The 12,024-nt window shown below is 37.7% G+C and overlaps 1 protein-coding gene across 5 annotated transcripts in view; it reads left to right on the forward strand.

Moving 5' to 3' along the window:
- Window positions 1–12,024, forward strand: part of PDE1C (phosphodiesterase 1C) — a 259,982-nt gene that overhangs the window by 219,391 nt on the left and 28,567 nt on the right. For 3 of the 5 annotated variants that reach the window (XM_074541825.1, XM_074541812.1, XM_074541830.1), the window contains 4 exons: window positions 2,248–2,368; window positions 3,514–3,689; window positions 7,025–7,327; window positions 10,620–10,694. In XM_074541825.1, coding sequence (XP_074397926.1) covers window positions 2,248–2,368; window positions 3,514–3,689; window positions 7,025–7,327; window positions 10,620–10,694 — 675 coding nt within the window. The remainder of the gene's footprint in view (window positions 1–2,247; window positions 2,369–3,513; window positions 3,690–7,024; window positions 7,328–10,619; window positions 10,695–12,024) is intronic. The other 2 variants (XM_074541818.1, XM_026793438.2) reach the window with 1 other exon arrangement.

Genomic DNA, 12,024 nt, shown 5'->3' on the forward strand with positions numbered 1-12,024 from the left:
GCAGGCAAACATCTTGCTTTGGTCAGCTTTCCTCTCCCCCGGGTTGGGGGTTTCAGTCCCAGTCCTTGGAAGGAGCAGAGGGGCCTTTTAGGAGTTTCATGTCTCAGTCCTTAGTGGAGAAGGTTCTTACATCTCAGTCTGTCTGTCACAGTGGTTGTAAAACAGGTGAGGGTCTTCAGTGGGAGACCACCCGAAACTCAGGAGAAGTCCAGCCAGGCCGAGAGGTGGGACAGCTTCCAGAGCTGCTATTGTTGCAAACGGGGCATGGTGCCCTCTTCTTAGCATAAAGCAAACACACTTGTGAAAACAATAGCTGAACACTTGAAAGCTTAACACTGAGCTTTCAAGTCTCAGGACCCGTGGCGTGTGACTTTTCTCCTTCAGAGCCAGCTATAGAGGAGGGGTCTTCTCTTCAGTGGTCTCCCAAGGACAATCATGAGGCAGATGAGGGAAAATTCTGACAGACTCTCACATGGGGGAACTTTTAGAAATTGGGAAATTAACTTAGCAAAATTCACCTGGATGGTCAACACCCAAGGGTCCATCAATGGAGCCCGTCCTGCCCAGTCTGAACTCTTGCACACGGTACATTGAGACAAAGTTCCTGTGTTACACATGAAAGGTATTTTAGGAAAGACTGGATTACTCCCATCTCAGGCAAAGGCAAACCCATCCATGGGATTGTTCTTGCTCTAGGACTTGGTTACACTTGGGTAATGCAGAAAGATGGAGAAGCCTATTGTGTACTACAGGGAAACCTAGTCTAAAGTGAGAACTATGTGTAAGGTTCCATGGGTAAAGTTTATTGATTTGGGTATGATGCAGATGGTACTAGAATAAGGGGTGGATAATGGGTTGGATCTTGGGTTGGAAATGGAAGATGAGGTTTGGGGTGTGTATTCTATTGCCATCTGTTAGAGGTGAAGCAGTTATCTTCTGTTAATTTGGACACCTGTTACAACCAGGTGGGACAGTTTTCCTTATCTCTTCCACACCCAATCCTCCCTCCAGAAAATATCTTCTGTTAATGCACCATTGAGTCTTACTGCATGACTGATAAAATTACATCATCCCATTGTGAAATGCTCCACCCAGAAGGAGGAGCCAGGCATTCCTACCTGAATATGAGATTTGAAACACCAGAGTCAGCCTTTCCACTGGATTCCCAGGGGAGCAGCTTTCTTTTCCACTTTCTTTCCCAGAGGAAGACCAAGCCCATCTTCACCACCACTGGATCTTCAGAAGAAAACTACACCCTTCTACAGGATGACTGCTTTCAAAAGAACCATATCTGTCACTTCAGGATGACTGCAGCCACCCTTTAATCAGACTACTACCACCACCCTGACTGACAGTGAGTCAGGTCATATTCTGACTCTGTCAGTGTTGTTTTGTATTAGTGCATTTTTATTTCACCTTTATTTTTCCCCTAATAAAGAACTGTTATTCCTACTCCCATATCTTTGTCTAAGAGCCCCTAATTTCAAAACTATAATAATTCAGAGGGAGGGAGTTTACATTCTTTATTTCAAGGGAGCCTCCTGCTTTCATTAGCTGACATCTGGCCTTTCAAACCAAGACATCATACAATTTAGATTTTCCTTCATCTCATAACCTTATGTCCACAGACCTCTTCAGTCTGCATTTCCCGACATTCAGATCAGACCCATATTAATTTCTGTCAAACTATATACTGAAGTAGAAAATATTTTAGTCTTTATTTTCTCTCTCTCTTTTTTTTTAATATTAAAAAATGTGGGAAAAGCATCCAGATCTCTTTTATTGTCAGCAAGAAAAAACTGGCCAAGCACTAAGGAGAGGGAATTCACAGCAACACATTGATTTTGTAAGTAAGGGAGGTTCAAGGTTATTGGTATTATTGCTGTTTCTTCTTTGAGAGAGTTCTTCTTTGAAGGTGAACTTTAAGTTTTATTGAAATATACTAGGAATTTGACTTCAATATCACACTACTCCTCTTATAAAACAAGTCTTAATGAATTTATGTTCTGATTTGCCAGAATTTCTTTCCAATGTTTAAATAGGTTCCTTTCATTGCATGCTATATTGAGGGTCTTGGGTCAGGAATTAATGTATAATTCAGTTTTCCCTTTCTAGTATTTGCCCATCCTTCTTTCAAGGTATAATTTTTTTACTGTCATTTACAGTGTGGTCATCTGTATTCACTGAAGCAGAGATTCCACATAAATCTTCTCTTGCCTGCTTGACTCTGCTTGTGTTTCTGCTCAGGTTTCATTGATTTCATTGTGGAACCCACCTTTACTGTGCTGACCGACATGACAGAGAAAATTGTGACTCTGCTAATTGATGAAGCTTCCCTCTCTGACCTGTCTGGATTTAGGCGTTCCAGGTGAATAACCTTGCACTCTGTCCCTTCCCTCCATGAGTTGCCATTGCAATCAACTGCCCTGATTTCCTCCCTCCTCAGTGTATGTCTTTCTTGTGGCTTAAGGACCCATATCTGCATTGTCAACACAGCAGCTCACCTCGTGAGGTAACTTTGAGCAGGGAAAGCACAGCCTGGAGGAGGTCCAAGAGGGAGGAGGGTGGCATCAGCCTGAGTCATACCTTCTAAGGCAAAAAGCACAAATGGTTGTAGCCATGCACTCAGATACACTCTCAGTGCTCTCTTAGTCACTGTCAGAGAGAAGGTAATGAGAGTAATTGGGAGGAACTTGTTTCTCCACGCCTAGAAGTATGAATGGGATTGAAACAGAAATGATAGCTGGAAAGAATAAGCACAATTTTGTGACAGTATTTAGGGTTATGCAAATGTGCAAAATTCACCTGGAGTTTAGGTGTAGGAAGTCTTGGACCATTCAACCTGTACTGCTGTTTTAGAGATACTACTCTTTTAGTAGTTTAATTGACAAGGCATATCTTGGAATTCAAATGCCACGTGGCTAGTGATCCCTAGAGTAGGGCTATCAATTCAGGATTTGCTCTCCCAGGTGACTTTCCTCTTGGGCAAACAAAGACCAAACACTAATATCTTTCTATGTCAGTAATCTTGCTGTCTTTGTTAAAATGTTCACAATAAAGCATCAAAAGTCAGCTGTAGGATCTGTAACAGAAATGAATGCCTAAGCCTCAGGTGAGGTCCCCAAGCCTTTAAATGAGATTTACCTGTGCCTAATACCTGCCATTGGTGAAATTTAGGAGACTTCTTCTGTGACATATTTGATTTCTAGAATTGGCTGACTCTCCAGTAATATTTAGGGAGTGGAGATACACAAAAAAAGTAGTTACAGCACTTAGTGAGAATGAAAAAATAAGATGGTGAAAAGCAGCCCTTTATTTCTAATACTGGCTCAGGTTGTACTCTTTACTTTAACATTGGTTGTCCCAGGGTGGGAGAGATGATAAGGATAAGGGATTCAAGCTTAGTTTTTAGGATAGCTCTGTTATCTGACTTTCAACCATTATTTCTTCTTAGCTGTATTTGAGTGTATGGGATGCTAATTTTGTTCTGTGTTTTGTGATATTGTGTCCTAGTTTGAATAGCATTAGTCACTCTGAAGTAAAAAGATCAAGTGTCAAGAGCACTGGGTCCGAAGGAAGTGCCTCACTCAACTGCTCCATACTCACTGAGGACTTCAAATGTTTTAAAGCCACCTGGACTGAGGTGGTGCAGCAGAACAGAGAGAAATGGAAAGCACAAGCCACCAAAGGTAACAGCCAGGCTTCTTAGTGAAAGAATAAAATTCTGTTGACCTCTTCTTTCTCAAACTCATCTTCAGTCTGACCATTCTCAAACTGCTAGCTTGAAAGAATCCACCTATCTTAGTCAAAGAATAAAATTCTGTTGACCTCTTCTTTCTCAAACTCATCTTCGGTCTGACCATTCTCAAACTGCTAGTTTGAAAGAATCCACCTATTGAGTTCAATAACCTACTCTGAATCCAGAAAGATAGGAACATTGTGATTCATCTGTGCCTTATAGTCTTTTTATGCTGTGTAAATGTACATAACAAGGAGAATGTGAACAATGGGAAGAGAAAAAAATTTAAAGGGAATTCCCCTAAAGTCACAGATCAGACTCAGTGGGTGTAAAAATAGTTGGAATGGTATTTGTAAATCTAGATTTATCTATATTTATAGATAAATACAGATATAGATAAATATAAAAGACATGTAGAAAAAGATTAATAAATATATTTATATATTTATATATTTATATATATTTATATATAAATATATTTTTATATTTATATATTTATTAATTGCTCAGGTTGCAAAGGGATGGTACTTTTAAAGATAGATGGCAGTTGGGGGATAGATCAGAGGAGAAGGACAGAATAATCTCTATTCACAGCTGGTTTCGTATTTCTGGTGATAATTTGAAAAATTAATTAGGAAGCAAGCTGAAACTGTGTGTGATGTCATTGGTCTGGGAAGGACTGCTAATATTTCAGAATATGAGGGCTGTGTTGGTTGAAGGTTGACTAGGGTTCAATACTGTCATGAAACTGAAAAACATCTGACCAACATCCTACCACCACTGAAAAAACACCAAACAAAAATCAAAGCAACACTCCCCACATACACACACTAAAAATCCCCCCAAAAGACTTTGCTTCTAGGACCCCTTTGGCATTCTTCTCACCTTTTCAGCAGTGACAATGTCCTCAGTGTTATTCTGTGTCCAGTTTTGGCCACTGCAGTTGAAAAAAAACATATAAACCAGTTGTAGACAATGCAGAGTACAGCAATGAAAATTATGATAACTTGTTTATATCTAAGAAAGTGTATAGCTGAAAGCAGTTTTTTGAAGACTACTGCAGCTGCAAAATAAGGAAACTATTTTTTATTCAAATATCTTGGACCATTAAGAGGAGAAACAAGTGGCAGGTTATTATAGACATTATTATAATGTCTAATAAGTTAGACATCAGCAAATCTCTATTATTTGAGATCTTTCGGAAATACTGAGAGCCATCTTTTGAGAATTATTTAGGTATAAATTTCCCTCAGCTCAAGGGTATGAATGATTGTGCAAGGTATCTTAGAGCCCCTAGGTGATTTAGACCAGATTTGGAGCATAAAAAAAAAGAAGGAATAGGTCACTGTTTTTTCTTTTCTCCATGAAACTGTGATACAATTTATTCTCTGATCTGAATGGTTGTTGCTCAATCCCTTATTTAATGGAGTTGTTTTATTTCATATAAATGGAAGGAGTTTGATTTTAATGTAATATGTGACTGTGATTTAGGGATTTGGCACAGTTCTCCAAAGTGTCAGAGCAGTTTTTTTTCTCTCCAATTGAAAGATCTGGCTTAAAATTCAGGAAATCATTTATGATTCAAAACAATTTTTCCTTTGTGATTAAAACATGCCGTTAAGGAAAAACTCTTCATGGGCATTCCATGAAGATGAAAACAAAAGCATAATTTAAAATCTATTTCCCAGGGAAGTTTTTTTTTGGTTGTTTAGTTTTGGTGCTTTTTTTGTGTGTGTGGGGTTTTTTTTCCCTGATGTGTGTTTTGGGGTAATTTTTTGCTTGTTTTTGTTTTGTTGTGGGTTTTTTGTTTGGTTGTTTTTGTTTCTTTTTTTTGTTTTATTTAATATCTAGCAGTTCCCTATGGACCAAATTAAAGCTAACCAAAAAAGCATGTAACATGTTCAGTGCCTTGCGATATAAAAGTGATAAGTGAATGAAGTTACAATACAGACAACTAGTTTTAAGAATTTAATTTCACTATATATTTTCTTGACTAAGCATAAACAATATAAAAATCATAAGACAGACTTGTGAGGGACTTTTACATAATTTCTGTGTTTCTAGGTACATTTAGCAGTACAAGCACGCATATTTTTTATATCCTGAAAGTTATACAAACATATAGCCCAGAATATCTTTGTATGGGCTAAGGACTAATTAACTGGTTTTGCACTCCATTGCCCTCAGTATCTTGGCTCAGCTGCTATTTTCTATTGACTTGAAGCAAGTTTTCTGCATCACCTTCCGTGCCTGTCTTGTAGCAAGGCCTACCACACAGCAGGGGCTTAAATTGCTGACCCTTGACAAACTGGTGTCTTGCAGTCAAGATGCATTGCCAATAAAAACAATTACTATTAAGAGAATACAGAAATATTTACTGTTTGTTGACAGCAAATAGTCATTTGGGATCAGAAAGGAAGGAACCTATTAGCGCTATTTTTGTAGCTAATACTATAATAAATTATTTGTAAAATACTGCATTCCCTTTGGTAATGGCATTGTCCCTAGAAGCCTCAGTGAGCTGTTTTTAACCTATGATATTTATAAAAATTTCTCATACTGTGTGATAAAATTGAGATCATTACTGATTGGGTTTTTTTGCCTAAATGGTCATCATGAAAGAGCAACAAACAAAAGAACTGACAAAACAAACACTCCAATGTACAAAGCACCATTTAGATAAAGTATTTTCTGGCATTACTTTTGACAACAGACACTTATCCAATGGTGTTGTAGCAGGCCCAATTCTCTTGAGACAAAGTTCTGTAGCTCAGGTGCAGAATAAACCTTTTTTTTTCAGATCTCCAAATGAGAGGAATGCTTCTGTATGCCATGAGACCCTGAGATTAGCTCAGTTGTTTAGAGCAGAGCTTGACCTCTGAATGGCTCATTCACTTAAGAGTTGGATTCTATGGATCCCTTTGAACTCAGAATATTCTGTGAAATCTGTGAGACGTCCCTACAGCCCTCAGTAGCTAGTATCTCTTTTTGCCATTCAAGAATTTTGAGTTCGTCTTTTCAAGGTGAACTTTAAATGGGAAGAAAAGGACATACGCATAAAATACATTTAGGACAACCAGGGCTGTCCCTGAAAACAAGTTGTTTTCAGAATATTTTGTTAAATGTCCTCTTATGTTCTTCCACTGTCAGATCAGCTCCTATATTTATCTAAGTGAATTTTTTGCATGTGAAAAGCTGAAGTAGATTTAGATACGTGAGTTGTTCTTGTCAAATTGACTGATAGCTGTGACTTCTTTCCTTGCTTGGCTGCTCTCTTTGCTGAAGATGCAGAAGAAAAGGCTAAGAGAGAAGCAGAGGAAAATGCTTATCAGGGAACAGATGAAAAGGAAAGAGATGAACATGACGCGAAGCCAGGTGAAGATGTCACAGAAGCAAAGACAGAAAAGAGCAAAGAATCAAATCCTGGGGAAAGCAAAAGGACAGATTCCAGTAAGAATCCTGTAAATGGCACTTGGCAAAGTAGTATGAGCAAACATGAAGCCTATCAAGGGAAAAATGCAGCTAGGACAGATAAGAAAATGGATCCTCATCATACTGTGGGAGAAGAGAAACAGCATGTCCTGAATGGTGAGTTCTCTTCTTCTACTTCTCCTCTTCTGCTTCAAAGCATAAATCCAGCCCTAAAACCAGTAACTCACTTTAGTGATAAGGGAACCTGATGTCCTGAAAAAGCATTCCTGGACCCAGAGTCTCTTACTGAACATAGGCATAGTCACCTACATATGGGAATCAGAAACCTAAATTAAATTCCAAGTAGTGTTCTTCTGTAGATGGGGTTCACCATCCTTACTTGGAAAAAGGAAAAATTAGTTTTTTCATGGAACTGAAGTAGCCTCTTATGATACAGAGCATGGAAAGCTGAAACAAATAACCTGCTTCAATGAACATTGTCATTGCTTGAGTAACTGATAGGAGAAGCCAAAGTTGTCTTCTAAACTCATTTTAAAGCCAATTAAATGCATCTTTGATTTGAACCTCAGATCAAAATATGTTTTGGAGCAGAGAATTTTTCTCCACTCTTTTTTTAGGATTTGTTTTATCTATCCTCCCTTTGTTCAGTTTATTTTTTATAAGGACAACCACTTTATTTTTTGAGGGTTGTTTTCACAGAAAATTTATTCCAGTTTTTTTAACTTGCTGTGGAACTGAGTTTAAATAAGAATCCCATTCTGCACCCAAAAAAAGGTGGAAAAATGTTTGAAAATTCCATTAAACATGAAAAAAAAAACTTATTAAACCCAACAGAAGAGATACCTTGTCTCTCGGCCATTACACTGTCCTCTCCTGCACAGCTCCCGCTCCCTGGAGCCTATATCAAAAAATAGCATTACAGCCACATGTGTCTTGTCACAAACTTGTCTAGTATCATGCAGTCCAAGAGCAGCAGTAAAACCACTCAGAAGCCTCGTTTTAGAAAAAGACTGAATGGGCATTTAGGCTTTGAAAGTCCAGGCTCAAGCAGTGAGTTTAGATGGCAGGAGATGCAGAAATTCTGTTTAAAACATTCCTGATATTATTCTTAGGGTTGCTGGCCCAGTAATTCCTTTGTAATTAGGGGTTTTTTTTAGAATGGAAGGGTTGTGGGATCAAAGCTGTCATTCTCTCTAATGTATGGGATGTTTCTTCAGACAATGTTACATGTGTGAACATGAATGGACCCCTCAGGAACACAAAAACTCAGGGACATACGAAATGCGAGTTAGACTGCACCAGACTTTACTTCTGCAATCTTTTGTTTTGCATACTTCTAACAAATGGGAACTAAGTGTGCTCTAGTGATTTTGCTAGTACTTTTTTTGACAGTCTGTCTCTGCTGCAGGTGTCAAAAGTGCTCTGAAAGGAATGATAATGATTTCTGAAAATTAGTGTCTTCCTCAGGAAAAGAAATTCTTCTCCTTTATTTATGGATAAGGCCTTTATGAGGAGCAATCACTGCAGAGTCTCTGGGGACTGATGAAATCTTAACATTCATATGTCTAGATTTACCACAGCTTCCTTTATGCCTACATGTTAATATCTCATCTAATATATTTGTCTGATTATTTCTCTGCCTCTGTAATCTCTTTCAAAAAGATCATTATGATCATTAGTTTGCTCTGCTGCTGGCAGGGCAGATATTACATTACTTAAAAGTCCCCTTTTCATAATATTCAGTGAAAGTTCAGAAATTGTGTTATGCAGTGAGTTTAAGGTCTCTCTGTCATACACTGCCTTGTGCTTTCTCTGAGAGATCAAACTCTGAAACAGTGCATGTGTAGATGTTCAGAATTTTTTCCTGCACACACTTAGGGTCAAGCAACTTTTTAATGCAATGGTTAAAAAAGGTTTGTTAGCTCATCATTACCATCAGCTGTATGATGGTGGAAGAAATGCAAGAATACTTTTGTGCATATTAGTTTCAGTTGAAGACTATGCCCTTATTTTTTAAGACCACCTTAATCAAACAGACACCTAAACTTTGTTGGATCTGCTCATAACCTCTTTGTACGAAGATCCCAGGTCAGCGGCAGTCTGATCAGCTGAGGAGAGTGCTGCTTGTCCTGTATCATCTTACATTAATTTTTTTTTTCACCCACACAATGAGCTTAGGAAGATAAACACAAAAAATTTTGAATAAAAACTGAACAGAACATACTTTAGTTCCATCTTGTTAAATATTTTAGGGTTTGAAAACCATTCCTCTTTTATACTATGATGAAACGTAATTGGAGAGAGAGATTGATCCACTGCCGTCCAAGAATAATGAATATGCTAATGGTTAAGGCACATTGTGGAAGAGGGAGACCTCATTTCTCTACAATTTTTCTTGTTTTTGAGCTGTTCCAAAAATAAATATCCACTGCCCATGAGTATTTGGAAGGCAGATAATATCCTCTTTAACACTTAATACCTTTAATCTTGATCCAAAGGCTAGGAAGTAGTTATAGTACCAAAAATAGTAATACAAATGAAATAAGCATCACTGTAATACAACCTCACATGTAAAAAATTCTGAAGTGAGACTTTTACAGCTTTTTGTGTTGAGGTGTGCATCACAAAAGGAAAAAGACCCTTCTTGCTGTTTGGATACTGCAGCTGAAATAGCTCTGTTCTGCTACAGCTTTCCATTTAAGTTTTTATTTGATCTAGCATTCAACATTCTCGTTCAATGAAGGGATGGTCTGGTAAGGTCTGATGTGCTTTGCTGTATGGCTAATAGAGGACCAAAAAAGAGTCACTCTTGGTTGACATTCCTAGCTTAATAAAATACACCCCATCTTAAGTTGCTATTTTCATTCTGCATGAACCATTGCTGTGCCAAAGGCCTTGATTTTTCTGTTTGCTACATAGACTCTAAAGGCAATGATCAATGCTAGGATGATTGTTTCCTGATACCAACACAAACGAATCGATGGATAAAAGGAATCTGGTAAGACAAAATAAGGCAAAATTACCTAGGCATGTTAAGGGTATCTAAGATGGTTCTTTAAAACAGAACCCTTATGATGAAGCCTTGCAGGTTCTCATTTCTTTGGAAAGCATGAATGTTTCAGACTTTGAAATGAAGCTTATGATCAAGTTTTTAATGGCCAACATACAGTCAGAGGCATTGTGAGTTTGCATATAACTTAAAAAGGTTTTGATAATTAGAAGAAATTTATAAGTGGATTTTAAATCTTGCTTATTTGTAGGAGTTTGATACATGCTCTCTGATGCTTTGTTCTATGGAAATGAGTTAATTAAGTTCTTTTTGGACTCAGACCTTTCCTCCTAAAGAGCAACATCTCCTTTGGTGTTGTAATTTCATTGAGTTACAAGCATTAAAATGCACTTTTCATGCATTAAAATGCATTAAATGTTTCTTATTACTTCTTTCTAGATGAATCAAAGGAAGACAACAAATTGGACAGAAAATATAAGTGTAGCGTGGGGGATGAATCAAAGAAAACAGATGGTAAGGACAACATTTTATTGGATTTTTGACATCTATTTTTATATGCAATCTGTTGTTTCCTAAACATCTCCAGTTTATTCTAAAACAAAAAAATTGCGTGGTAACCAGAAACAAACTTAAACAAACAAACCAGAAACAGTCATTAGATTTGAAAAACTCCATTGAAGCATTATGAGGGAAAATCATTCCTTTCACATAATGCTTAGTACTACTAAGTTCTGCTGGTAAGCCTTATCCATCAAATTTTGTGCAGAGCCTGAAAGAAAAATCCTGGATTATTAGAGTTGCTTAATAGGAAAAGCAGATTTGTAAGATTCTATCCTTCTGACTTTGTTCTGGCCATATTCTTCTGTCTGTAAGAACAGGATACATTGGACACGAAGAAAGCAGGCTGAAAAAAAAATGCTGCACAAGAGATTCTATTAAGGATGCTGTTGAAAAGGGAGACTACTGAAACATTTTTAAACTGTAGCAATCCCAAGCCACAGGATGGTTTCATGGGCATCTGGGAATAATTTCAAGTAAGTCTGAGCCTAGTGTAGAAGTCCACAACCTCAGCAGTTTGGAAAAACATCTCTAAGTTCTGCAGTGTGTTTATACTTTTGCACTTCCTCACCTGTGTACCACAGGCCCATGAAACGGTATCTGAACCCACATTACTTCGAAGAGTATTGCTGAATCATTAGGTAGCACAATAAATGCAAACAATTTTTCTAGCATTTTCTTTGTGCATGTATCAGTGAAATTCACTGAAATGTACCTATTCTTAAGTATAATACAGTGCTTTGTTTTGATAGTCATACAATCAAAATTATTTAATTTCCTACTGCCCTAGCAAAGTGGTAAGTAGGAAAAAATATAATAACTCCACTAAACACATAGAAAATTTAATCTTGAAACATGTATTAATTTCAGACACATAATCATGCACTTTTTCTTAAGAGGCCCCTTACTCATAATTATTTTAAAAATCAGTTCTTTTAAGAGCTCATGTTACTTATATACTTGAGTTAAATATCTGTCAGGAAAAAGTCTTGAACATGTACCAATCACAGCTCTTACTGCAGTCATGCAGAAACAAAGTCAAAATACTGAAATACCATATGACTCTTCAGCTTTCCAGGTGTGTGTGCAGTTCCATGTGTAACTATCAAGACTCCAGAAAGATTAAGGGGCAGAATGACTGCTCTTCCTCCTCTGATGGGTGGTGGCTGAGCAGCAGTTGTGCTGGAAGGGTGCGTCCTTGCAGGACCAGGTAAATGCCGAAACACTGGTCCAGAAACATGGGCTTTTTAGGAGGACTCAGGAGCACCAGCTCAGCCAAGAGAGC

The sequence above is a fragment of the Zonotrichia albicollis genome, chromosome 1 (assembly GCF_047830755.1).
Source record: "Zonotrichia albicollis isolate bZonAlb1 chromosome 1, bZonAlb1.hap1, whole genome shotgun sequence".
NCBI lineage: Eukaryota > Metazoa > Chordata > Aves > Passeriformes > Passerellidae > Zonotrichia > Zonotrichia albicollis.